Raw genomic sequence first — 24,439 nt, forward strand, 5'->3', positions numbered from 1 at the left:
TCAGCAACGTAACAGAGTAAACTACATGATTTGTCAGCAGACTTTACCGAGACCTTGAGGTAGATTTCCATTCTGAGTTATCCTTTGGTGAAGCCTGCCTTTCACCACTGATTCAAATGGGAGGTTAGGACATTTACCTGGCTAACGTGGTACAATTCATGCTCTTTTTCCAGGTGTTCACCCTGGGTGTTTCCATATACAGTGTGACAGAGACAGTGAAAATTTTATCAGAGCAAACCTGTTTTTTCACAGTGTCTATCATCTACCTCTGTGTGCTAAAGCAACCAGTTTGAACTTAGCAAGTAAGAAACATCCTTTTTATATGTATGAGACAGTTGAAAAAATAAAATTGTCAACAACATAAAAACAGGATTAAATTTAGTCTCATAAATCCATGAGACTGTAAGATATATGCAAAAATATATGCTATTGGTAAATGCAAACAAACAATTTTGCAGTTTTCAAGGTGAATGCCTATGACCACACAGATCATCAACAGGCTTGTCACCAATCTGTGCTTGGAAGTAGGAACATCAAGCTGTAAAATGTCAACTATCTGTGCCTCCACACAGGACTCAACTGCACCTGTAGGCAGCGCCTCCCCTTTTATGAAGGTTCTTCTCTGAGAAGTTGGAGAATCCATCAGTTTTCTAGGTTCAGAGTGGAGATCACAAATTTCCAGAGTTTAAAAGGAGGGGTGGTTGCACTGAGGTCTCTTACTGAGCAAGAACTTTATTATCCCAGCTGAATCCCTCAGCTGCCTTCTCTTTTTAGGACATCTGCCCTCCCTGGAAGTTGCAGTGGAAATTGAAAGTATCAGAATAACTTGCCCTCTCTGCCCAGGAATTCATTCATTTGATGCATCACATGATACATTCATTTGAGCAGTACCAACAAAGCTGTCTAACAACATGACTTACCCACAGCTGGTGGAGCTTCTGAGCCTAACATAACCTCATAAGTGTCGCTGTCTTCCGCTTCCTCCTTGCAATTAGTGAAATCACTTGCTGCATAGTTCTAGAAAGAAAAACAAAGGAGAATATTTGTTTTGGTAGCATCACCTCCTGCCTTCACATTTTGCCATTGATATAATATACAACGCTCTGCTAGGAGGAAAGTGAAGACAGAAACATCATGCATGCATTTGCAGCTATGCAGTGGTCTACACACTGCAGGCAAAAGGACTGTGTACCTCTGGATACAGTGAAAGAACACCATGTTCTGACACAAAACACCAAGTTTGCACAGCAAGCATTTAAGCTCATTGACCTTCCCTTTCCCTAGCACTTTGCTGGGCTGTCCAGACAGTTCCCAACTCTGCTTCCAACTGTGAAGCACTCAAAGATTAAGAGAAGGATCAGCAACAGAAAAACATGAAGTCCATACGGCATGATTGAAGAGCTCAAGGGTGCAAGAAATCTCTGGGGAGCTCATTACAAACAGTGGTTTGTACCAAAAGCCATGTGTGTGCTGAAAAACCAGAAATGGGACTGCAAAGCATGTTTGGAGTTCTACCTCAGTGACCAAATGTGGCAGAGTGGTGTTTTGTTCCTCTAGAAAGCTGTGTTCACACAGTGCTATGCAAAATTAGCCCAAGGCGGGTCAGAACAATGGGTTCTCTAAAACATTATCAGTGTATTTCCTCAAGCTGAAGAGGTACAAACTTCTGCTCACCAGTTAAAAGCAAACCTCTAACACAACTACAGAAAGGTCTGCTGTCTAGAATACAGAACACACATTTGTTAATCACTGATTTTCAGAAACAACTGGAATTTCAAAAAGTGTCAGTTTTTCTAAAGAAACCCAGCAGAAACTTCACTCTCATGTAAGTGTGATACAAAACTATCCTCTATTGACACAATGGAGCCCTCAATAATTAATCAGGAGTTTTGATTCACAAAATCTTAACTCCAGGGGCTTGAATACACCAACCCCAAAGAACATAGGGAAACAGCATGGTTCATATATAATCCAGGCTGCAAGGTTAATTACAAGTAGAATAGTGGACAGTGAAGTCAAGAGGAAGAACTGATAGGCTTCTGCATGGCACAGAAAGTGATTCTCAGGAGCTCATGCTGGCCTCTGAAGAAGTTTGTTCCAAGTATCCTGCTGCCTCGTGGCACCCACAGCCACTGCCCAGGGACAGAGTTCTCACTGCATGAAAGAGGAAAATATTTTGAGAAATAGCAGGTTTTTCTGAGGAACTGAGAATACCTGCTTCCCTGCTGCTGTTTTACACAGTCATCTCCTGAACACCAGTCTGAAGCACTGCAGCCACCAGACTGTGCAACAGGTGCCTCCCTGGCTTGCTTTGTTGCTTTACAAACACACTTGGATCTTTACACATCTATATTCCCCTTCAACAACAGAGGATTCATCTCTGCCTCCTGTGCTCATATAATGTGTGCATCAAAAAGAGAATCTTGCTTTTTCTTGAACTTCCCTATTATTTATGTAGTTCCTTTATGCTTCACAGAAACAGGATACCTCTCAAAAGCCCCAAAGTTAGGGCTCTTCAAAATATTTATTTTCAAAAGATTTAGGCCTGCATGTGCTAAATGTAAGTGTACATTGTGGGAGTAAAAAAGGACTTTGATATGTTTCCTGTGAAGAGAAGATGTGTGTGGAAGAAATCAAGCAAGGAGAGATATATTAAATTCTTCTGCTATGACACTGGAGCATCACACCCAGGAAATTTTTTCAAGGTGAAATTTGCATGTTTCAGAAGACTGAATGTCAGCTGTCCTGCTAGTTTATAGCTGCTCCACTGATAATGCTGAGTTGTAGGGAATTCAGGATGCAATTCAGAAGTTGAGCCCCTGACTACACTTTCTAAAAGTCTCCTGGACCTGTGAGACACAGAAAAGCTGAACAGATGGAAACAGTCTTTAACTAAATATGTTTACACTAGGAAAAAATTCTGTATAATGAATAAATTATTGACAGAAGTCTCCTCTGACACTGGGCATGTTGACACCATGCAGCTGAAAATCGTGCAGTGTCTCCAAAGCCAGTGGAAAGTGTCCTTATTTAAGAATGCAAATCAACATAACTAAATTGGAATAATGCCATGGCTCAGCTTGCAAACCTTGCCCCTGATGCCCTGAATGCTCATTGCTTTTTAAGTTTGAAGTGTCTTTTATATGGGCTGGGTCATGTAACTTGAATGTAGAAGCACAGCTGAACTTCCTAGTTGCTTGAGCCTGCTTGGCTGAAAATGGATCTTTGATTTACTCTAGAGATTTTTTATGGATGTCAAGCCACCTTCCAAAGGAAGAACTAGCTTAACTGGAAACCAGCATTACCAAAACAAACAAACAAACAAAAAAACCAAAAAACCAAAAAAAACCCAAAAAAACCCCAAACAAACAAAAAACCCCCCCAAAAAAACCACTCAGCACAAGACTGCTTACAAGACTGCTTACAAAGGACTATGATGTTTGAAATTAGTTTATGAGTTAGCAAAATAATTCCCTTACTTCCCTTACTACAAGAATGCTGGCATGCACTGAAAGTCCTCCGAGAGACCAAAATTGCTTCAAGTCCTAAGATTAAATCCCACCTCTCAAAGTCAAAATGTAGATACCTAATTTTCTGTCTTTTATGCATTTTAAGCATCTTGATTATTGACTTTTGAAAAGGTAAAGTTTTTTAATAGCTACAAAACTGTTCCACTTATACAAAGCCTGAACTGATTTCTCTCAGTACCTTATTCAGGAATTCATTAGGAAAATTATTATAACAATCTTGTCAGCATTTTTTTACAATGCTCTTCTGAAGAGCCATCTTTGTAAGGCACATGTTAAAGATTTTCTCCTTGTTAAACTGAGACAGTCATCCATGCTGGCAGGGGCTGACACCATTGAAATGAGGGGCATTTATCTTATTGTATAGTGAGGAGTGAAACATAAAAGAATTCAGAGGAATCCAACCCAACAGTGATGTTGTATCAAGTTATGGCAAGAGTGAGAAGTATCTGGACATCAGCACTTAATTTATAAACAGTTACTCACCAGTAAATATATCAATCACAGCTGACATTATCCTTTATGTATAAGATATAAATGGCTATATCTAAAATATATCCATACCATTTATTTCTAGAAACAAAGTAAGAACCTCTGATTTGTGTAGGGCAATTTGATCTTCTTCTGAATTCTAGGGCACTTCCAGTTGCCTGTTGGATAGAATTCAGGCTTGCAAGTAGGCATCCCAAAAATACCCTCCAGTCACACTAAGGCCTGCTCTTCCAAGGCGGAGACAAATCTGGTTGCCTGATTTGTTTATAACATGTCACCACGGCATTCCTTCTTATCCCACTCCCAACATTCAAAGTTTGCAGTTCTGCCAAGAAATGCGTTGCTCATTTGTCTGTCTCCCACTGCTCTGTAGCTCAGCATTTCAGAGCAGTGGGCAACTGCAGCATGGCTGAACTACAGGCACAGGTTTTTAGGCATCCTCTTTTGACTATAAGCAACAAAAAAACATTGCCAGTCACTGCCAGTCAGCTGGAATTGAACCTGTGTTGATCACCAGGAAACACCAATTTCTACCACATGACTTCCTTGAGTCGCACCAGTCCAAAAGAGTCCAGCAGCTGCCCTCTCCCTCTGCTGATATGGAGCCCTGATCCTCCTGGGATTTTGAGAAACAAGCTGTCAAATGCTGGTTGAAGCTACCACAGTCTATATGGGCTTGCTAGAAAGGCTGCAAGAGCACATAGAGCCAAGATCCAAGCACAGCAGTGCTTTAAAAAGTATCTCATACCAGCTGAGCAAATGTGGATGTCTATGTCTTTGGAGTCAGAGCATCCTGAAGAAAATAAGTATTTTCTCTAAGTATCATTAGAGAAGAAAACCAAAAGGAGAGGTCTTCTCATTTGCACTTTTTATTTCAGCACCTTTTGGGTTTTTTTCCCCTTCAGTGCACATCTCAATGAGGCAAACAGTTCTCTCAACAGTAAAATCAACAGCTTTGAAACCCTAGAAGTTGATATGAACTGCAAACACTTCGAAATTTCATGTAACTGTTTTAAGAGTGTGTCCACTCATAAATCACTACACTGGATCATGGACTTGGAAGGAATTTGAAAAATCTTTCTATTATTTAAATTGCTAATAGGGTACTGAATAGTACAAGAGCCAAGATGATACTAAATAATTAGCCTATTTTCACAATGAATTGTTGAAAAATATCCTCAAAAAACCATTTCTTATTACTTCTGATTTCTTGTTAGTTCCATTTCATTTTGTGCCTTGGCCTTTCTCACAGTATTCTTAAGTCTCTATGCTACAATTCTTGACCTTAGCAACCTGATACAGCTTCTACTTCCTGTGGACTTCATAATCCTACTTGGGGTTGTTCTCTTGCTACTCTTTCAACCTTTCCTTCCCAATGAGGTAAGTATGGACTTGGATATGCTTTGTTTTGTTTTGTTTTTTTTAATGCTGCATAATGTTATGTTGTTATTTTTCATTCCTGTCATAGAAACTAGATACAACAACCTATCTTAGACCACTGCCACCAAGGTTACCCTGTCTGGACAACTTCAATGATCTCCTCTTCTTTGTTTACACAGAAAAGAGCCCTCTAGCTGTTTCCTTCACTTAAAAAGTCAAAACCTTATCAATGCAATTAAAAACTTGTTGGATAATATCTCTTGCTGTATTCCTTTCCAGGCCAATGCTGGTGACCTGGACCTCAGTGAAAGCCTACGTGCTGGTACACAAACGCACTGAAAATGTCCTCCCACCAGCAGTGAATTTAAGCACAGAATAAAATGGGATATAAATAGGGTAAATAATTTCAGCACCTCAAGACAAAAGAAACTGTCTTCCTTGGCTGGATGTTTCCACCATTTCTTTGTCATAAGCATACCAGATTTGCTTTCTAATCTTCTTGCTTTCAGAGAAACTGGACTGAAACACAGCAGTTGGATTTTTTCCCCTCAGCCCCAGGTGATTTGCTCGTACCACTCCTCAGACCTGCCAGCACTGTCTGGGTAGACTCTCAATGCAGCAACTGAAGCACAAGGGATATATTTCCATTGTGCACCTACCTTCAAGTTTTTGCTCCTTTTCCTTCACCCTCACTGTGGTGTAGCCTACACTATGCCCATTATCACTGTCCTGCCAGAGCTTTCCAGAATGCAGAGGTCAGAACTAGTATACCATAGGAAATACTCTCCATGTGCACTCTCAGGTCTTCATGAACTGCAAGCAGGCAATTTGGCAAACACTTTTATTTCATTCAGTTCCAACTGCATCCCTGAGCCTAGTGACCAGCTATTCTGGTTATAAAAGTTTTTCTAACTCTCAAGTCTGCATTAATTACGAATATTCACATATTCTACAATGTAAAATATTCATCAAAGTACTGGAAGTGTTTAAGTATTTATGACTCATTTTCCCAGGGTCCTGTATGAGCACCTGGAGAAATGACTGAGAAAGTGAGCTTCATAAAATTGATTGCATGCATGAGGACAGCTCCAACACTGTTGTTCATCAGCTTTATTAATATCAAACACCTTTAGTACCCTATTAGCTTTCTTGATAACTCAGGCTTCCAAAAATCCATGAGAAAACCCTAAAGCACAAGGGCAATGAGTCATTCGATACAGTGTTACAATCCAAGACAAAAACCAACCTGGTTGTAAAGCCGGGCAGGTGGGAAGAACAGCGGTGCAACGAAGCTTTCCTGCACATGTTCTGCCATGCAATACTGAAACAAACAGGGGCTTAAAGCAGTGTGGGCTGCCCAGCCCAGGGGCTGAATCCAGCCCTTGAAACACTTGAAGTCACCCTCCTGACCTAAGCAAGACTTGTCTTAGAAAAAGCCAAGAACAGCATATATTATCTTTCCAGCCCGAACTGCTGCTGCCATCTGCTTCCTCCCCGTGTGTCAGAGCAAGCTGATGTGCAATGCAGTCTGCCCTCTCAGGAAGCACGGTGAGCCAGCCCTGTGTGCTCCACCCTGCTGCCCAGCTGGGCCTCAGCTCTGCTCTCTGCTTCACCACAGGAGAGAAGGCAGAGCCTCAGCCCCACACCACACCTGCACATCTCAGGTGTGCCCAGGAGCTGCACAGGCAGCATTGCTGAGCCAGAGAGATCAGCGCTTCCAACTCCCAGAAATGAATTAGAACACCCTTCCCTGCTCTACTTGTTTACAGGAAAGGTGTGAAGGCACCAGAAGTCCCTGGGACTTTTCTCATTGATGCCTTGCAATGTTGCTTCCCATGATTTCCCTTCAGTTTACTGTGCCTTATTGAGGCCTCGCAGTATCAACACCACATGTCAGATCTCACAGTGTCTCTAACATCCAAGAGCCAGCTGGGTAAGAGGCAACTGACTTAAGACTGTGTGTGCCACACAAGTTAGACCACAAAAAGAACATGTATTTAACATCAGTAACTGTTTTTGAATAAATATGCTTATTCTAGGAACAAAAGGCAATGACCGATCTGTTACGCAAAATGACGTCTCAGAGTAGCAGGCAAACATAACTTATTGCAAACCCCTCGTGCCTTCCTCACACAGCTGTTTACACCATGGGGCTTTTTATTCGATGTCTGGACATAAAAAACACAGCAGTGTTGTTGAATCTTAAATGTATATTACCCCTATCCCCTTTTGCCTTTGACACACATCCATTAGGCCTTTAAATTCCAACGGTTTGAAGCGTTCAAGGTCAGGATGGAGAGGGCTTTAAGCAACATAATCTAGTGGAAAATGGCAGGTGGGGTGGACTAGATGATCTTCAAAATTCCTTTCTGATTCTACCAGAGCAGGACACAATATTTTTGAGTCCTTCAAAGGCATGTTCCTGCTGTGTAAAAATTCAGCATTATCATTCCCAGATTTCTTTTTGGGGGTCATAGGTATGTGCATAATTGCTTCGTTTGTCTGTATGGGTTTCAGTTTAACCTAACACTTTCTACTTTTTTTTCATGTTGATTGAAATCAGGAGTATCACATGATCTGGTGGACAAGCATACTTACGTGCTGATTACCCTAATCCTAACAAATTAGAACACAGAAACCACACACTAAATAAGGTACAAAAACCAAGAAGGACACAGAATGACAGTAAAAATAATACTGTGACATTCACAATAATTTGTAAAATTCCCCCTGCATAAAATTTGTCCCAAGTCTCAACTGCTACCATGTTTTCTGCAATACTGAAAGATAACAAAATTCTAGAGTTCCCATTCCATTATGCTAAAGGTACATAAAATGTACATGACTACCAAAAAAGAGATTACATAGAACAAATGATAAATAAAATGCTCCACTGCCAAAATCTAATGATTTTGTGATCAGTCTGGAGCAAATGTATGACTGAAACAAATGATTTATACTACATTAAGAAACGAAACAAATTAAAACATCAATAAATATCCAACTTTGGGCTCAGAGATTTTAATAACCGCAAAAAGGAATTGTTTCATTTGAAATTATCTATTGTAATCTCAAATAATTTCTTTCTGGGCTCCCTTATTAAACCATTTCATTTGCATGTTTACTTTAACTTCATTACAAGCAGATCTACTGCACTGCATATCAGCCAGCATCCCTGAACTGATCCCTACTTGCAACATTATTTTCTGCAATTTCACACGTGCTTTGTATGCTTGTCTATCAAATCATAGCAAACTTTCTGCACCTTTGTTAACTCTTGCTTTTCAGTGAGTTTCTGGGGGGGAGAAGCCCTCTCTTTGTAGAAATTCACATCCCTTGGGAAACAAATATACAAAAAAAAAACCCCAGAGTAAGTAAAGGCTTGGTGTGTTGATAACTGTTCACTTATTTTTATACAGCCTTCATGACTGTGGCTGTGAGAGAGAAACATTTACTGCAAGAGAAACAAAAGGAGACTTCTAATCACACAACTAAATTTACTGGTATATACAAAAATGTGCTCTTAAAAATCAAATTGCTGCAGTCTCCATTTGAAGAATTTGTGCTCACTTTCCCTCTTCTGTGCATTTATGCTGTTCTCTAATCTAGCTACTGAGTATCAAGGGATTTTTCTTCTGAACATTCAAAAATAAAATTTCTCCTCAGACTCATTTTAGCTCATTTCTCCTTTAATGACAATTCTTGTTACTTCACTTATCACACACCCACACAATTTTTTGAAAGACTTTCAAATCTTGTATAGTACTGATTCTGCTGAAAAAATATCCGCTACTGTTTGACAGGCTGTGTAATCATTGCAAACTCCCCAAAAGCACTCCCATCTCTCACACAGGTTAATTTTTCAATCTAGCACAGTAAGAATTTTTTCTCACTTTTCTGATTTTTTTTTTTTTCCTGGGCAAAACAATAACCATTCTCCAGAGAGCTTCTCATTCACTTGATGACTGTGATTACACCGGTTGAACTCTCAGTGGAGTTTCTAAATTACCACTCCCTTAGCAGATCCAGCAGTAGCAGAGAGAGAATCACAGAATCATTTAGGTTGGAAAAGACCTCCAAGATCATCAAGTCCAACCACAAACCTAACACTGCTAAGTCCCACTAGGCCCTGCCCCTAAGAGCTGTGGCAGCTTGCAAAACCAAAATCTGAACCAGCTTCACTCCTTTGCCAAGCCAGCACCTGCCTGTTGAAATTCATAGTTATTAATTTTCCCTCCACTTATTTCTTTAATGCCTGGGAGATTTTGCTTTACATTTGCTGAGATCAGTTCATTAAAATACTAATTTCAAGCAGCAGTTTTCTGCTGGTAAGCACTGCCTGTAGTGCTGATACACTCTCAGCTGCAGGAGAGTTCATAGATGCTCAGGTCCCTGGAAGAGAAGATTGAAGATTAATAAAGTGACTGACTGACAGGAAATATAACAGAATTTTACATATCATGCCTGTTTATTTCTGCTTTTGTTTCTCCTAGATAGCACATATGAAAGCTTTTTTTTTTTTTTTTTTTTTAAATCCAAAACAAGAAGAAGTCATTGGCTCTGAAAATCTCTTTGATTCTCTTAGCAAAACATATAAGCAGGTAGGAATTTTGCCCTTGTAAAGCATAAATATGTTTTGGATGACCACAATGTCATCCACGAGTGTGAAATATTTCAAATACTGCAGAGTGAGTAGCAGCTAGACAGAAACACAACTGGAAGCGTAACGGGCAAGTGGAAGAGCAACACTTGTGGAAGGCTTAAGATTAGCACAACAAAACAGCTGAGGCTTAAGTAAGAAGAGTAAAAAAATGGCATTTAGCAAGGTTTTGGGCTCCTGAAAAAATCAGTGACTACATGGAAGGAAAGGAATAGGATACAGAAGGCATTGAGGAAATGCATTGAATGTGGTTACACAGCCCAGGCAACTTTCAGCTCCTTTTCATGTAATGAGGAAAACATGGTCTGGCTGAGGAAAAGAACGTTCAGTACTGTTTGTTTCAAAGCCCTGGGCTCCAGATTACTGACAAGGATGTCATGGACTGTACTCTAAGTTGCATAGATGCTCCTGGCAGAACATTTATGATTTATCACTGGTGTCAAGCTCTCCAGCACTAACACATCATCATTCCTCATTTTCTACCCTGTATTCCATGTACACACTGCAGAGTGCTACCCTAACATTTAAACAGCTGCTGTATTTTGCATGAGAACTACATTTTAGATGCCAAGAGTCACAATATTGTAATTCAAACTCAAGTAACAGAAATTTCGACATTCTCTGGTGACTTCTGAGATTCTGCCCTTCTGCCCTGAATCTTGGTAAACACTCAGAAATTTTTCTTCTTTTACAGAAACTAGCAGGAGCTTTGCTCTATCTAAGCAACTTAAAAAATATATTGAATTAAAGGGGAATAGGATGAAGTGTATAAATCTGTGAAATACCATGGTGTTTCTAGAATATGTTCTACATACATGTGCTAAGAATAGTCAGAGTTTTCAGATATGGGTGTTAATATTCAGGTTCCTAAAATCTTGGCATTCCTAAACAACAGGAAAACTAAAGAATGAGAAAAGCAGTTGAAATAGCAGTTACTACCTGTACTGCATTCAACTATGTTGTCTATTAAAAACATAAACCATAGACAAAACCAGCAAAAATTATCCAGCAAAGCACTTCTGTGGGAAAACACTGCTACAGCAAGTGGTAATATCAGGGACTTTATAATCAACAAAAGCAGGAAAAACATAAAAGGCAAACTTAAGAATCATAAAAAAAATGTAAACCTTTTCCACTCTGAAACAGGTATCATGTAAATTACACCCTTAGTCAACCAGATAAATAATTAGCCTTGACAGAATTTAGTCTTCAAATCCAAGTAAGATCCTTCTCTTATTTTTGCTTGACTTTAAATAGATCTACACACAGTGCATGCATTTGCTTTCAGATTCAACTGTTAAACATTTGCCACTAGTACTCTGGCCATTCTGCATCACTCTTTCCGTTCAGGGACATCTTGCAATTTATGAACTGAAGGATGGTGATACTGTAGTTAAAGTAAAGGAAAGCAAATGAGATGACAGGTTCTACCCTGGGAGTTTGCCTCTTTTTTTCCTAGAATAGAGATTTCCATGCTTTCATTCTGTAAGCAAGTTTCAGGATTTGGTAACAGCCAGCAAACTACTTTGAGAACTCTTTGGGTGTAACTCAATTTAAATGAAAGCTCTTCTCTCTCTCTCAAAAGGACAATCTATGCATTTGGTCAGTGACTACTGTGTTCAGATAAACCAGTTCATTTTAAAGGGCTTTGCTGGTTTCACATATTTCAGTGACAGCTGGTTTTATTCGGTATCTGCATATTTACTACACTCAAACTGTATCTGTTGTCTCAGAAATATACCCTGCATTTACAGAAAACAGCTAAATGAGACAGAAATCCAATCTTATTTGGGCCCATTTTTCATACAGCACACAAGCAATATGAAGTTTATCTTCCTGGCTTCTACAAGCCCTCTGACAATCCAGACCCTGTAACAGAGGAAAGAAGGTAGCAGTAGAGAAAAAGAATGCCAAGCTTATTTTAAGAAGTCTAACAAAAGTACTTGCAACTCAGCAAAATAAAATTATTTTCAATAATCTGTTATGTATATAAAGTCACCTTGTATTTCACCTGAATATTTCCATTGTAGAATCACAGAATAGATGGGGTTGAAAGAGACCTTAAACATGATCCCCCTTGCTGTGGGCAGGGACCCCGTCTGCTAGATCAGGTTGCTCAGAGCCCCATCCAACCTTCCTCGAACACTTCCAAGGATGGGAAATCCACAACTTCTCTGGGCAGCCTATTCCAGTGTCTCACCACTCTCACAGTAATGAAAGTAATGAATTTGTTCCGAATATCTACTCTAATCCTAACCTATTTCAGTTTGAATCCATTCCCCTTTGTCCTGTCCCTAAGTGCTCTTGTAAAAAGGCTCTGAATCTTTCTTGTAGGCTCCCTTCAGGCACTGGAAGGCCACAATTAGGTTGCCCCAAAGGCTTCTCTTCTCCAAGCTGAACAATCCCAATTCTTCAGTCTTTCTTCATAGGAGAGGTGCTCCATTTCTCTAACCTCGTTGGCTATGAAGAGAAACACCTGATGTTTGAGCAAAAAATTACACATGAAACTTTAGTTAATAGAAGATGCTACTGAAATAAGCAGAGGTTTCTTTGTTCTAATTTTATATGGTATTTCTCTCTGAAATGCTCCCATACCTTAAGGAAAACACCTAGTTCTCTTAGCTTTGTTTGCTCACTGAACAGTAACAAACTAACAGTGAGCAGTCAAACAGTACCAACAAACAGTAACAGTGAGCAGTCACCTATTCTTTCGGAGTCTTTCTGAGAGCAGATCTATGGGATTTGTACCTGGGATCACACACACTTGTGAAACCTGCTGTGGTATGAGGTCTCTGCCCCTAGACAACACCATCCTACTTGACCTATGATGTGGCCTTCCTTCCGTCTTCACCACAGCCTTATTTCAACTGTAACTGCTTTCCATGTAACCTCCCAAAGCAGATAGATTAATATGTTCAGTGATGTATCCTCTCAGAATTTTACATAAACAAATGTGGGTTGAGCAACAAAATGCACTGAATTGTGTGCTATATATCATAAAATCTGTCTCACCTGAGGAAAGGCTAAACAAATATAGGTTTTGCATAAATCCAAAGGAAATATATTCCCTGACTGATGACTCAAATACAATTAGTGGCTGCTTGCAGAAGGTAAATGAGTACCTGCTAAAAGCCATAAAAATCACTTTTGATGGCATGATATGCATTGAGACCTACTTCTGCTTCTGCTTCAATATGTAATTTCTGATCTATGTTATTTCTGTTCAAAGAAGTAACAGTTTTTCTTCTCAATTTAGAGTAGGGGGAGCCAATGAAACTGGGGTAATCAGCCTGCTTCTATGCTAGTAACATCACTACTGGGAAATGCTTAGCAAGCACAACTCACTAAACTGTATTTGACAGCCATTTTAATGGCATCTGCTACAAGATAATACCTCGACATGAATACAGATCTCAGATATTACCTTTTCTGTAAGCACTTTCAGTTCTCAAGACCAGAAAGAAGGAGCAAATGACAAAAAGAGACTAGGGGGAAAAAGACTAAAACATGAGAGAAAAAGGGCAAAGCAACGTACATCTGACACTCAGTGTGGGGTTTCCTACAGCACCACGCTTTTATTTAATACCAGCAATGTTAGTCTACTGCAATTACCTGCTCAGTCCATTGTGTGTTTCTAATCCACAGTCAGGATCCAGAAGTGTAGTTACTGAGGTTTATCATGTACAGCAGTGGGCCAAGCTTTGCTTTAGGCAGACACACCTGCTGCATTAGGGTAAAATGAGATGCTGATGAACCTGAGATGTAATGCGTTAGTGGACTGGGCTTTTCTCATGCTTCCATCTCTCTTTCAGACACCTTGTAGCCACTACTATCAATAATACCACACTATATAACAGAAAAGCAATTTAAGCAAGCTGAAGTATTGGAGTTACTATTAAGCAGTTGGCTTGCACCATTTCACTTTCATTTTTAAAGAGAACTTCTGATTTTTTCCTAATAGGACATACAGCAATTTTTAACTAACTCATTCCCCTTCACCTTCTCTGCCCCCAGCACCACACAGAAAGTAGCTATTGAGTGTAAAGACTGGGTAACTTTACAAGAACTCGGGAGGTGAAAGGACCCATGCAGCAAATGGAAGAAGAGTAGCAGTCAGTTACAAAACGAATCCCATTTTATTCTTTCCCCTGAGGCCTCTGCCAAGCATGCTGTGAATACTCTACTGCATGTGCATGCTGGGCAGATCTTGGGGCAGATCTTTGTGTGTAATAAAATGTGTGTCAGCCTCAAAAGGACTGTGACATTTTACACGAAGCTGTGCCACCTATTTTTTTTCCTAAATATGTGTAACAGTGGAGGAAGAATGTCTGAATTGAAAGGTAAATATGGGTCTGAGGAGAAAAAGAGTTATAAATGGACTACTGATATCTCACTTGAAGATCACTTGGCACAACTGACCTGCTATTAAATTTGGTTACTCTGGTAAGAAGGAATAAAAAAAAAAATAAAAAATAGAGATGGCACTGTATTTATTGCCTGTTGCCCGTGGCACTCTGGTATTGTTTTTCAATTGACTGCTTAGTGTCTTGCCTTATCTTTTTGTTTCTATGTTAGAGTCCAAATTGCCTTTTGTGGAAATTTAATAAGGCATCCAAACTCTGTCATGCAATTCCTGTGATGGGTAAATCTTGGATATTCACGTTTCACTGAACAAACTCACAGTATGTGTAACTTCATGCAGCAACGTGTGATGCTGAGGATGTTTAGAAATTGGATTTATTATGGATTTATTTTAAAATAATCTCTAATACTGAAGAGAGGTTATTGTCACAGCAGGCAATTGTAGAACATTGAGAGAATTTTGTGGGTTAAGGAGGAATGAGTGAGCAGTGTGAATAGCAAACCTTAAAATTCAATATGTTTTGAAATTCAAAATCTTTAGTGAAACCATAAAGAAGAGACAATGCTATTTCAGGGGAATTACAGTTTAAAGAATATGAAAACCAGCAAGACCCAAGTGTATTTCATACTGGGATTTCTAGTCCTGTCTAAAATGCTTGAAAGGTTTGTGTTCTCTGAGTGCAGGCTGAAGTGTTGCACAGATGAGGGCTGAGGAACCCAAGAGAAAAAAGAAAAAAAAAAAAAAAAGTAATTTTTTGGCTTTGTTTTGAGACTTTGAGACCTAAGAGGCAAGAGAGAGACAAAAGACCAAATGCCTTGCTTCAACAAACTGGTTAAAAATACGGAAGTCACCTCAGAGATTAATATGAAACGTGCAATTTCCAGGCTGTTTCTGCTTCAGCAGCAGGGTAGTCAGGACAGACTGAGAGAAGAGAGAGGTACAGATTGAGAGATAAACAAGGACCTTGGGGTCTGAGTCATGAATTCAGTGTCTTGATGCACTGTGGAGCAGCAGGCCCTGGCTAACTCATGCTGACCTAGCGAGCAGCAAACCCCACCCAGGAAGAGAGACGGTCAATACAGAAGATCTGGGGCTTTGACCCTTGGTCACACCTGCAGTTCAGTGTTCCATGGGCAATTTGTTCACTCTTCTTACCCTGGGGTGGTTAAGACTATTGCACTTGTGTTTCTTGTACTTTAGGAGAGTTTAGATTAATAAAGAAAAACAAGCTCACAAGTACTGAGCACGCCTCAGCTGATTTAGTAATTTCCTTGCTATCAATTCAAATGGGATGTCTTCCCTTCAGCACTGCAGGTTCTGCAGACATACAAATGCTCTGTATGACTGATGCAATGGAGTAAGTTAAATTCTGACACTTTTTGCTAAAAGCCATTTCACTAACGATGACAGTGATTTGGCACTCCTGGAAGAAAGGAGAAAAGCACTGACACGCAAGCAGATTCTCTTGCTTGGGAAGTTCTTCCCAAGATCTGTACATGACTCATAACTTGCCAGCATGCTGCAAAAAGCAATCAAAGAACGGGACTCTATAGCCCAAGGGACACACACCTCACATCATTTTGCCTTCCCATTAGAGAAGGCAAAGTTCCTCTCTCCTGCCCAGTTTTGGAAACAATGGAGTCCTCTGTGACCTAGGTTTTTCTGTGATGTGAGTGAACAGAAGGGGCAATAAAATGTTTAAGAGAAGGATGAGAGAACAGATGAACACGCACCAGCAAACTCAGTGTCCACCAACAAATGATTCCATGTAAGAGACTGAACTGAGGTTTTTGTACTTCAGCAGTCCTCCACTGCAGAAACTTAGGATGGTTGTTTACTGACTCAATTAAAACCTTAACAGATGAATGACAACGTTGTTTCTGTGACAAGGCACTGATGTTTCTAGGGAGAGGAAGTTTTAGTACTTAATACTACTTGTACATTGTAGTATATCAAGGAAATTGCCAAAGTTAACACAAAAGACTCATCTGAGATGGAAATGTTACCTCAAGAGATTATTTAAGGAAATATGATGGTGTTCTTCATCATAACCCATGTCTTCACACTAAAATAGCAACTATGACTCTTCAGCCTGATTCAGCTGAAATACACAATTTAGAAGCTCTGGGACAGCTTTTATTTACATTTTATATTTAATTTTTTACCTCTACATGTTCAGCTCTTGAATTAGTCAGGACATTCAGATTCCCTTCTTCACCAGTTTAACTTTTTGATTGCCTTATATAATAAAACACTGTCAATGTTCAAGATGCAAATGCAGAGTTTAAAAAAAATATGCAACATCCAAATTGCTTTTGACAACGTAAGAAAAAAGAAGAGTAAACGAGAGCTCTGCAGAACTCCAAATATTGGCACAAAAAGGGCTTGGCGAGAGGCTCTTTTGCCTCCAAACAGCTTAAGAAGCTTAAACAAATAATTTGTCCTCACAGTTTTCAGTGCAGGATTGTGTATCCCAAAACTCACACCCGAGCTATGCACCCATTGAGTTAAAATAGAGGCAAATAACTAGGAGAAACCTATTAAGACCAACAGAAAGAAATTTTAGGGAATGAGCTGTCTCATGTTTAATGCCTTGAAGGTCTCTTATCTAATCAATGTACCAGAATATCCTTTACCAGCCCAGTAGATTTTAAGGCAATGTTCTACATAACTAGAACAGAACAAAATGGCCAGAGAAAGTCTTTGTGTAAACCTTTTGTTCCACAAAGCATCTAGCAAGAGTGCCGGTCTCTCAAAGACATTGTGTTTTTCATTGTAGTTTTCTGTCAAATTAATCCATGTGAATACAGAAATCACAACCTGAAATACTGTGCATACACCAGATTAACATACAGAATGTAATAATGCACTGTAATTATAGAAGTTCATCTTCATCACCACATCTTGTGGAACACCCAAGTCACAGAAAAGTCTCTGTGGAATGTATATGAAGAGGTTTTTACTGAATTATTGAGGTAAAAATATTTCAATAAACCTAATTCTCTTCTATATTCAGTAGTAAAGTTGTCACTGTTATCAACTTCTCCAATGTTTTAAGCACAGGAGTCAATATGTAACAGGCATTTTCAAAAAAGAAAAAAAGGAAAGAAGAAAAGGAAAAACTGGAAAATGAAAAAATAGGAAAAAAAGAAAACAAGGCAAAAAAAAAAAAGAAAAAGAATTCCCAAACCAGTGAAAGATTTATCAAAAAAAATATAAATAGCCACCAAAACCAGAGAAAATGAAACAGAGAGACAAAAATGAGAACGATGAAAAGGAGAAAGCAATTTATATAGAAAGAAAAAATAATATTAAAATCAAGCTATGTTGCTTTTCAACTTAATAGTCAGAATATTATGCCTTCAGGCAGTCTTAAGAGAAAATAACCCTCAAATCTGATACATTAAATAATTCATGTTCTTCATATGAAGAGAGACCTTTGTTTGCACACATAGAGGATGTTTATGACACCACTTGTGGCATCCACGGCTGAAGGTAAAGGGTTCCTGTGATACAAGCAGTACTTTGAAAATGTAGTAATTCCTTAAACATCAGTGGAGCAGCACAGCCATCTCCAGTCCTTTACACTTTGCAGACCAAGCTGAATACAAGCTTTTTGTTTCTTTTGTGGGGTCCAAAAAGGAAAAAAAAAAAAAAAAAAAGACATTGAGAATATCTGGAAATAGCTGCTGTGACCCTCGGGAAAGAGCGGGAAACCCCAGAAATGAGAAAATCCTGCGGGAGCTCTAGTGAGCAGCAGAGGAGCCATCCTGGTGTACTGGCTGAGTTTGATGCAGAAGAACAATCCTGTGCACACAAAATAAAAGGTAGCAGCAGACCTTCCTTGACCAACAAAAAGAGCAGTGGTATAAACACCAGGAGGCAACTTCCTACAAATAGAGAGAAGTACTCAAATCATGCCCCAACACCCACTGAAGCAAACAAGTTTTGCACAGAGAACTGATGCCATTTTTATCTCCTGTCAACCACAAACGTCACCACTTAAACTTCCTCTTCCAAAACCAAGAATTATCACTGGGAAATTGCTTCAGTGGTGAGGAAAAGCATGAAATCTTCTATTCAGACTCACAATATGGACAACATCTCCCTGCATTTTTATCATTGCACAGATATAAAAAGCAGTTCTGGGAAATACAGAGGGAAAATGGCTTTTTTTTCTTCTCCGATCATATTTTAAGATGATTAAAAAAAAAAAAGTTGAAGCTGAAATATGTGGCATTGAAAAGCCTCACAACTTAATAAACAAAAGAAGAATCAAATTCTACTCCTATTCTGAAAACCAGAGTTCTTAGCTGTTTATACTAGGTGCTATATGGTCTAAATGATATCCTGTGCCAGACAGCCACATCTTTGCTTTGGTATCCCCCCAATGTTTAGGCTGCTTGGTTTAACCTCTTACATCCCTACAAAGCCTCCAGTTTCTTTCTCTGGTGCTCCTGTTTGGTAGAGACTGGTTATTACCCCTTTCCCAGGACTGCAGTGGGAGGGCTGTAGGAGCAGGGCCGGCTCCTGAGACCCTGGAATTCCTTAGGCACTAATTTGTCCCAAGCTCCAACCGTGTGCATAATGGGACAATTTAAAGTTCATGAATCTCTAAATTTCACAAGGTTTCTAGACTATTTACCTCATGAAGTAATATTAAAAAAATTACAAATATCTGTGAAACAACAGATGCTTGCATGCCCTACTGCACTCTAAATTCCTTGCCATATTTCAGCCTTCCTTGGGGCCAGGCCAGAGGTTCAACACACAGCTTTTCAAGAGAAAAGGGCACCAGTTTCCTTCTTTAAAGCCAACCTGTTTCCTTTTCTTTTCCTCTCCAAACCTCACTACTTCAACCACTTTTGTTTTATAACCCCCTCCTCCTCACCTGGGGACTCTTCCATCAGCCTCCTTAGGTCAGCCAAGTCCCACCAGCTGATCTGTTGCTAAGTTACTACTCCTCTGTGTTTCTGACTCAAAAAATGATCTGTCTGGGGCAACAGCCAACTTCTTGTAAAATATCACTCTAAATAAGTGTTCACTGTAGTTAAAATGACCTGTTATTTTTGCTCCCTGGCATTGCAGATACGTTCCCTCTTCTCCCTGGTAAATTTTATAACAATACAGGAACAAAAGATTGCCAAGAAACAAACCAATCTCCATGCTCACAGGCTTGTTGTAGACTCTGTTTCCAGCACTGAACAGAAGTCCCATGCTGCACAACAGCTGAACTCAGAGCCCACCCTCTCCCTCCCATTTTAACAGCATCAGACAAACGTGGAGAACGTGCTCAGAGCAGGCACTTCTGCTTTACATGAAGCTAATCATGCCAGCTGTACTCTGCTGTAAATGCAGAGCAAACGGATGGACTTGTATGGATGGATTTATTCTGCTGTTTCCATCAGAACTCAAATCCATTACAACCTGACCTTCCTACACAGCATCTTTCTAAGATCTCAGATATTTTTCCCCCAAAATCTGCAGTTACAGCCTGATTCCTATTTCCCAGTTATTACTTGTAAGTCCCACTAATTCTCTCATCTCCCCTGAACTATTTTAGAGTTTCTGAGCATCCATGAGTGGAGAATTGAGAAATTAAGAGCAAATGAGACAATTTTTTCCTTCCTCCTTGATTCCTGCAGACAAAAACTGTCTACAACAGGAGATTTGATGAGTACTAGACTCGTGTCTCAGTCTTTGCTCTTAGAGAGGCTGTCAGTATTTCCAGACTGCAACAAAACATTTTTCAAACTCCTCCCTACATTCAGCTGTGAATTTTACAACTGCAATACAAAATGCTGTGCTGCTTTTGTTTTGGATTCTTCCTTTTTTTTTTCCTTGCTTGGGATGGCAAGAACACTGGCTGCCAGTTTACCTTACCACTCAACAGGCATTCCTCACAAAGCTGTTGTCTTCTATTCTCCACCTAACCACATGGAAATTGCTACCTTTTTTTCCTCCAACTAAGCACATGGAAAAACTTATAAAACAAAGACAGAAGGCTGCTTGTTAGAGATCTGTAGCAAAAATCTTGCTTCTGTCCTGTCTACCAAATAATTTAATAGGGGTTTTTCAACTGTCTTCAGCAGGAATTTGATGTCACTCCTACTGCATCAGGAGATGAATTTAGTGGACAATTTAGGAGAAAATAATATCAGGCCCTTAAAAAAAAAAGACAACTTAAAAGGAATAGGAAATTAATTTAGCAGCAAGCTGAGACATGCTATTAAGTGCAAGGTTCAAAAAAGAGTATCTTTTCTGTAGAAACTATTTCCAACAGCCTCATTTTCAACAGATAGCATTATATTGTTGTATTTTAAAATGCAAGTGTTTGCAAGATAAAAGGCTACTGACAGTGGGTAAAGGTATGAAAACTCTGGTGTCAACAGGGTTAAAAGTGTTAACAGTGTTAAAAATAATCTGGCTGACAGAAATACACAAAAGCAGTCTAAAATAGCTAAAAATGATGGAAGGCCACAGAATGAACTTGCATGTGAAATTGTTTCAAGATTGCTGTTCCAGAGGCCATTTTTGCCTGGAAAGCAGTTTTTGTCATCTGTCTAGACCACTTCCAGTGACCACAGAGGGGACCAACCAGCAAGCACAATTGCTCCCTTCCCACATGTACATCCGCATTTCCCACCAAGAGAACTTCCAGAGACCCTGCCTGGGAACCCAGACTGACACACACCCTGCAGGGTATCTGCCTGTAAATTCAGCCTTTATGTATTTTTCAGATGCTGTCTCACAGGAGACTCTTATTCTGGAAGCCATGCATTTGTCACTAATGTGTCCACAGTCACAGAAGGGAATAAGGTCTGCAGGTTGATTGGAAAACCATTTATTACCCAGAAGCAGAGGGCCATGAGACACTGTGTGCATCCAAGCACACCACCACTGCTATCAGCAGGAACTGTGTGCCAGGTGGGAATTTAGGTCAAGGCCAGGATTTTTTCCCTATTATTGGTGTTAGGATTCTTCAAGATTACCAACAAGGTGATGACATTAAAAAGGATAGTAGGGTGCAGCAACGTGTGTGTGATTTATGAGCTTATACTGAGTGTAAAGTTTGCTCTCCTTCTGAAAACAAATTCCTTTTTGTATTTATATTGTGGCATTCAACACATTGCATTGTCTATGTTCTACCGGTGCTTCCACCTCTCAAAATCATACCTCAGTTAGCACTGAGAAACAATAATGAAATTGCAAAAAAAGCATAAAAAAAGAAGAAAGAAAAAAAAAGAAAAAACAATAGGGTTTTCAGTGAGAAGAGATAAAAGTTCCACAAGGGACCTTACTATTGCTATCAATTCTTATGCTAAAAGCTGGAAGTTAACACAGTAAGGAGTGATACTACACAAACCTAAAATAGAAAGCTCTCTCTAAGCAACAATTATAGCTTAAAGATGTTGAATGTTTGTGACCGTGCACACAACCCTTGACTGTATTATATTCTGTGGGGCAGATCCTCAGATAGCGATTTGGAGTCCTGAAACTAATTTATGTCATCTGAGGAGCTGCCTTATGAGAGTCTGACACTTTTATTAAACTGAGAATACCAGTGCACTTACTTCTGTACCTCTTGACTAGCAGCCCAATTATTATTCAGGGGATTTAACAGACTATATTGATGGCTACTAGTATTGTTTAGAGAATTGTTTTAAGTGTTTTTAAACTGAGATACATAATGCAACTTTTACAAGTGGTTGCATAATCCAATGTCCCAATGCATCCCTATTTTCTTGACTGGTTACATCAATGCACACACAGACTGCTAATTCTGACCCAGTGGAATGACATGCACGTTGCCACTAAGATTTTTTGTTCCATGTGAAAAATGCATTTTTGTCCTGAATTACTCTATATTAGGGGAAAGCAAAGAGAAACAAATGCAATGAATCCATGAAAGACTGGTCTGTCTTGGGGGCAACTAGTCTCAGAGCTGCAGTCAAACACATGCCTTCCATTTATTTTCACAGATTTTGATCAACTGAAGTTGCTTCAAAGCTCTATTCACTTTTCCTTCTGATCTCATATTATCTTTGCATTCAGCCTACATTTTGAGCTACATCACACGCTCAGAGTCCCCTCTTACCAAAATATCAATTTAGTGTACTGGGAAGAAAAGTGGCATCCTAGTGAAAGCAAGAGATTAGCTAGTCTCTCTTTTTCTCAATATTCAAAGAAACTGCAAATATTATCTGATATAAAGCTGTCACTACTAAGATCTTGCTTTGTCTACAATCAAGGCCACTTAAATCTTCAAAATCAATGTGAAGCAGCCACAGACATGCACGGAGCATCACTCCTGCACTTAAACATCTAAACCAGCTCACTGAAGGCTCATCCGGCACAGTGCAAACCACAGCCAACCTGCTCTCCCTGTCCAGCTGGTGACTGGACACAGGAGATTAACACAGCATTCCCAAAGCCTGCGAATGGAGCGTGGGGCTTGTCTCAATTGCTCAAAATGAAACTGCTTCATTTCCCTAAAAACACTAGCCCCCCCCCCCCCCCCCCCCCCCCCCTTCAAACCTAAAGAGTAGTAAACTCCAGGTAAGGGTAGATAGACATGAAACACTGAATCCTGCAGGGAACAATTTGGGAACTGTTAAGGATAGAAGTGGGAACCAAATGCCATTCTCCCATTTTGAGGTTAAGAGAGATGGAATTGTAGCTCCCAGGGTGACTTTCTTGAGAATACTCTGGCTACCTCTGTGCCTACTTTGATGTGCAAGGGAAGCTGCATTTTCCACTTCTCTCATGGATTGAAGCAATTTCTACTCAACTCAGCTCAATCCAATTCAGCTTTGCCAAAGCAAACAGCTGAAGAAAACTGTAAAGCTTAAGAGGTGCATGTGTATGTGTGAAGCACACATACACCCTCACATCCTACTTTGCAGCAACAAAGATTAGATCTGTCCTGCACGACTTCAGCACCAGCTCTTTAAAGCAAAATCCTCTGGGCTTTGAACAAAGACCCTTTGACAATTAACAATCCAACAGGCAGAGGACCCTAATTTCATGCTCAAAATGGAATCCTGTACCAGCAATGCTTCACCAAAGAGCTTGTGTCATCTTCTGATAATGACTACTTTTGCAACCCTTTTAATTGCTTTCACTGTTTATAATTTTGTGGACACATTTTCTTCAGGAGAGAATATTTTTTAATATAGTCTAAACAAGAAACATATACTGCAAGATGTGGGCTCAATAAAGTTTTCTGATCTAAAACAATAAATTCCATTATAAATTACCAGAAACTATAAAACAAGTAGCAAAACATGATTAATAGGAGGATTCCAGCCAATAGGCTCTTCTAATCAGGTGATGTGACACTTCCCTAAAAATAGCAGACAAGAAGAAATAATAGCAAAGTTAAAATCACAACAATGGTAATGTATAATAAACCATGTATTTCAAAAGATTATGTTGCAAGTGAAATGTTGCACCAAAATTTATTGTTCAAAAAATGACTCTCTATAAAGTTATCATTTTCAGCTTGTTCTTGTACATATGGAAATCAGAAAAGCCTCAGATCTCAAACTACACAGCAAACTGGCCCAGCTAGATAATTTACATAGGCACCTGAAAAAAGCAGGAAGAAACTTTAACCACAGGAGACCTGTGGTTAAAGACACAGTACTTTATGAAAATCCACAGCTAGCACTCAGTTCTGGATGTCTATCAAAGAATATTGCTGTAAAGACTGAACTGGTACCTCACAAGAGGCTTAATTCTGCTCTGCTCTTTGAAATTTAAATGCTGTTCAGTGTCTTTGCTTCTTTTTAGTTTGAGGATCAAATAATCACCTTTATGAAGGTAAAACCATACAGGAAAATTCAGCTGTTAGAGCATCAGAAACAAAGAATATTAGCGAGTCTGAACCCACTTTCCTTTTCCATCCAACAAGTCAGTCAAGGGTCAGTGTCAGAAGGGGTTGTACGTAAGCTCCAGTTTCAAATCCTTTTTGTGGCCCCCATGTGCTGCCCTGTTAGACCCCTGTGTACTACT

The 24,439-nt window shown here is 39.5% G+C and overlaps 1 protein-coding gene across 1 annotated transcript in view; it reads right to left on the minus strand.

The window, feature by feature from the left end:
• BANK1 (B cell scaffold protein with ankyrin repeats 1) overlaps positions 1–24,439 on the minus strand; it is a 133,308-nt gene that overhangs the window by 23,312 nt on the left and 85,557 nt on the right. Inside the window, exon 9 of the mRNA XM_038136043.1 lies at positions 921–1,017. Within this exon, the coding sequence (XP_037991971.1) occupies positions 921–1,017 (97 nt within the window). The remainder of the gene's footprint in view (positions 1–920; positions 1,018–24,439) is intronic.

Source organism: Motacilla alba, chromosome 4, assembly GCF_015832195.1.
Source record: "Motacilla alba alba isolate MOTALB_02 chromosome 4, Motacilla_alba_V1.0_pri, whole genome shotgun sequence".
NCBI classification, from domain to species: Eukaryota; Metazoa; Chordata; class Aves; order Passeriformes; family Motacillidae; genus Motacilla; species Motacilla alba.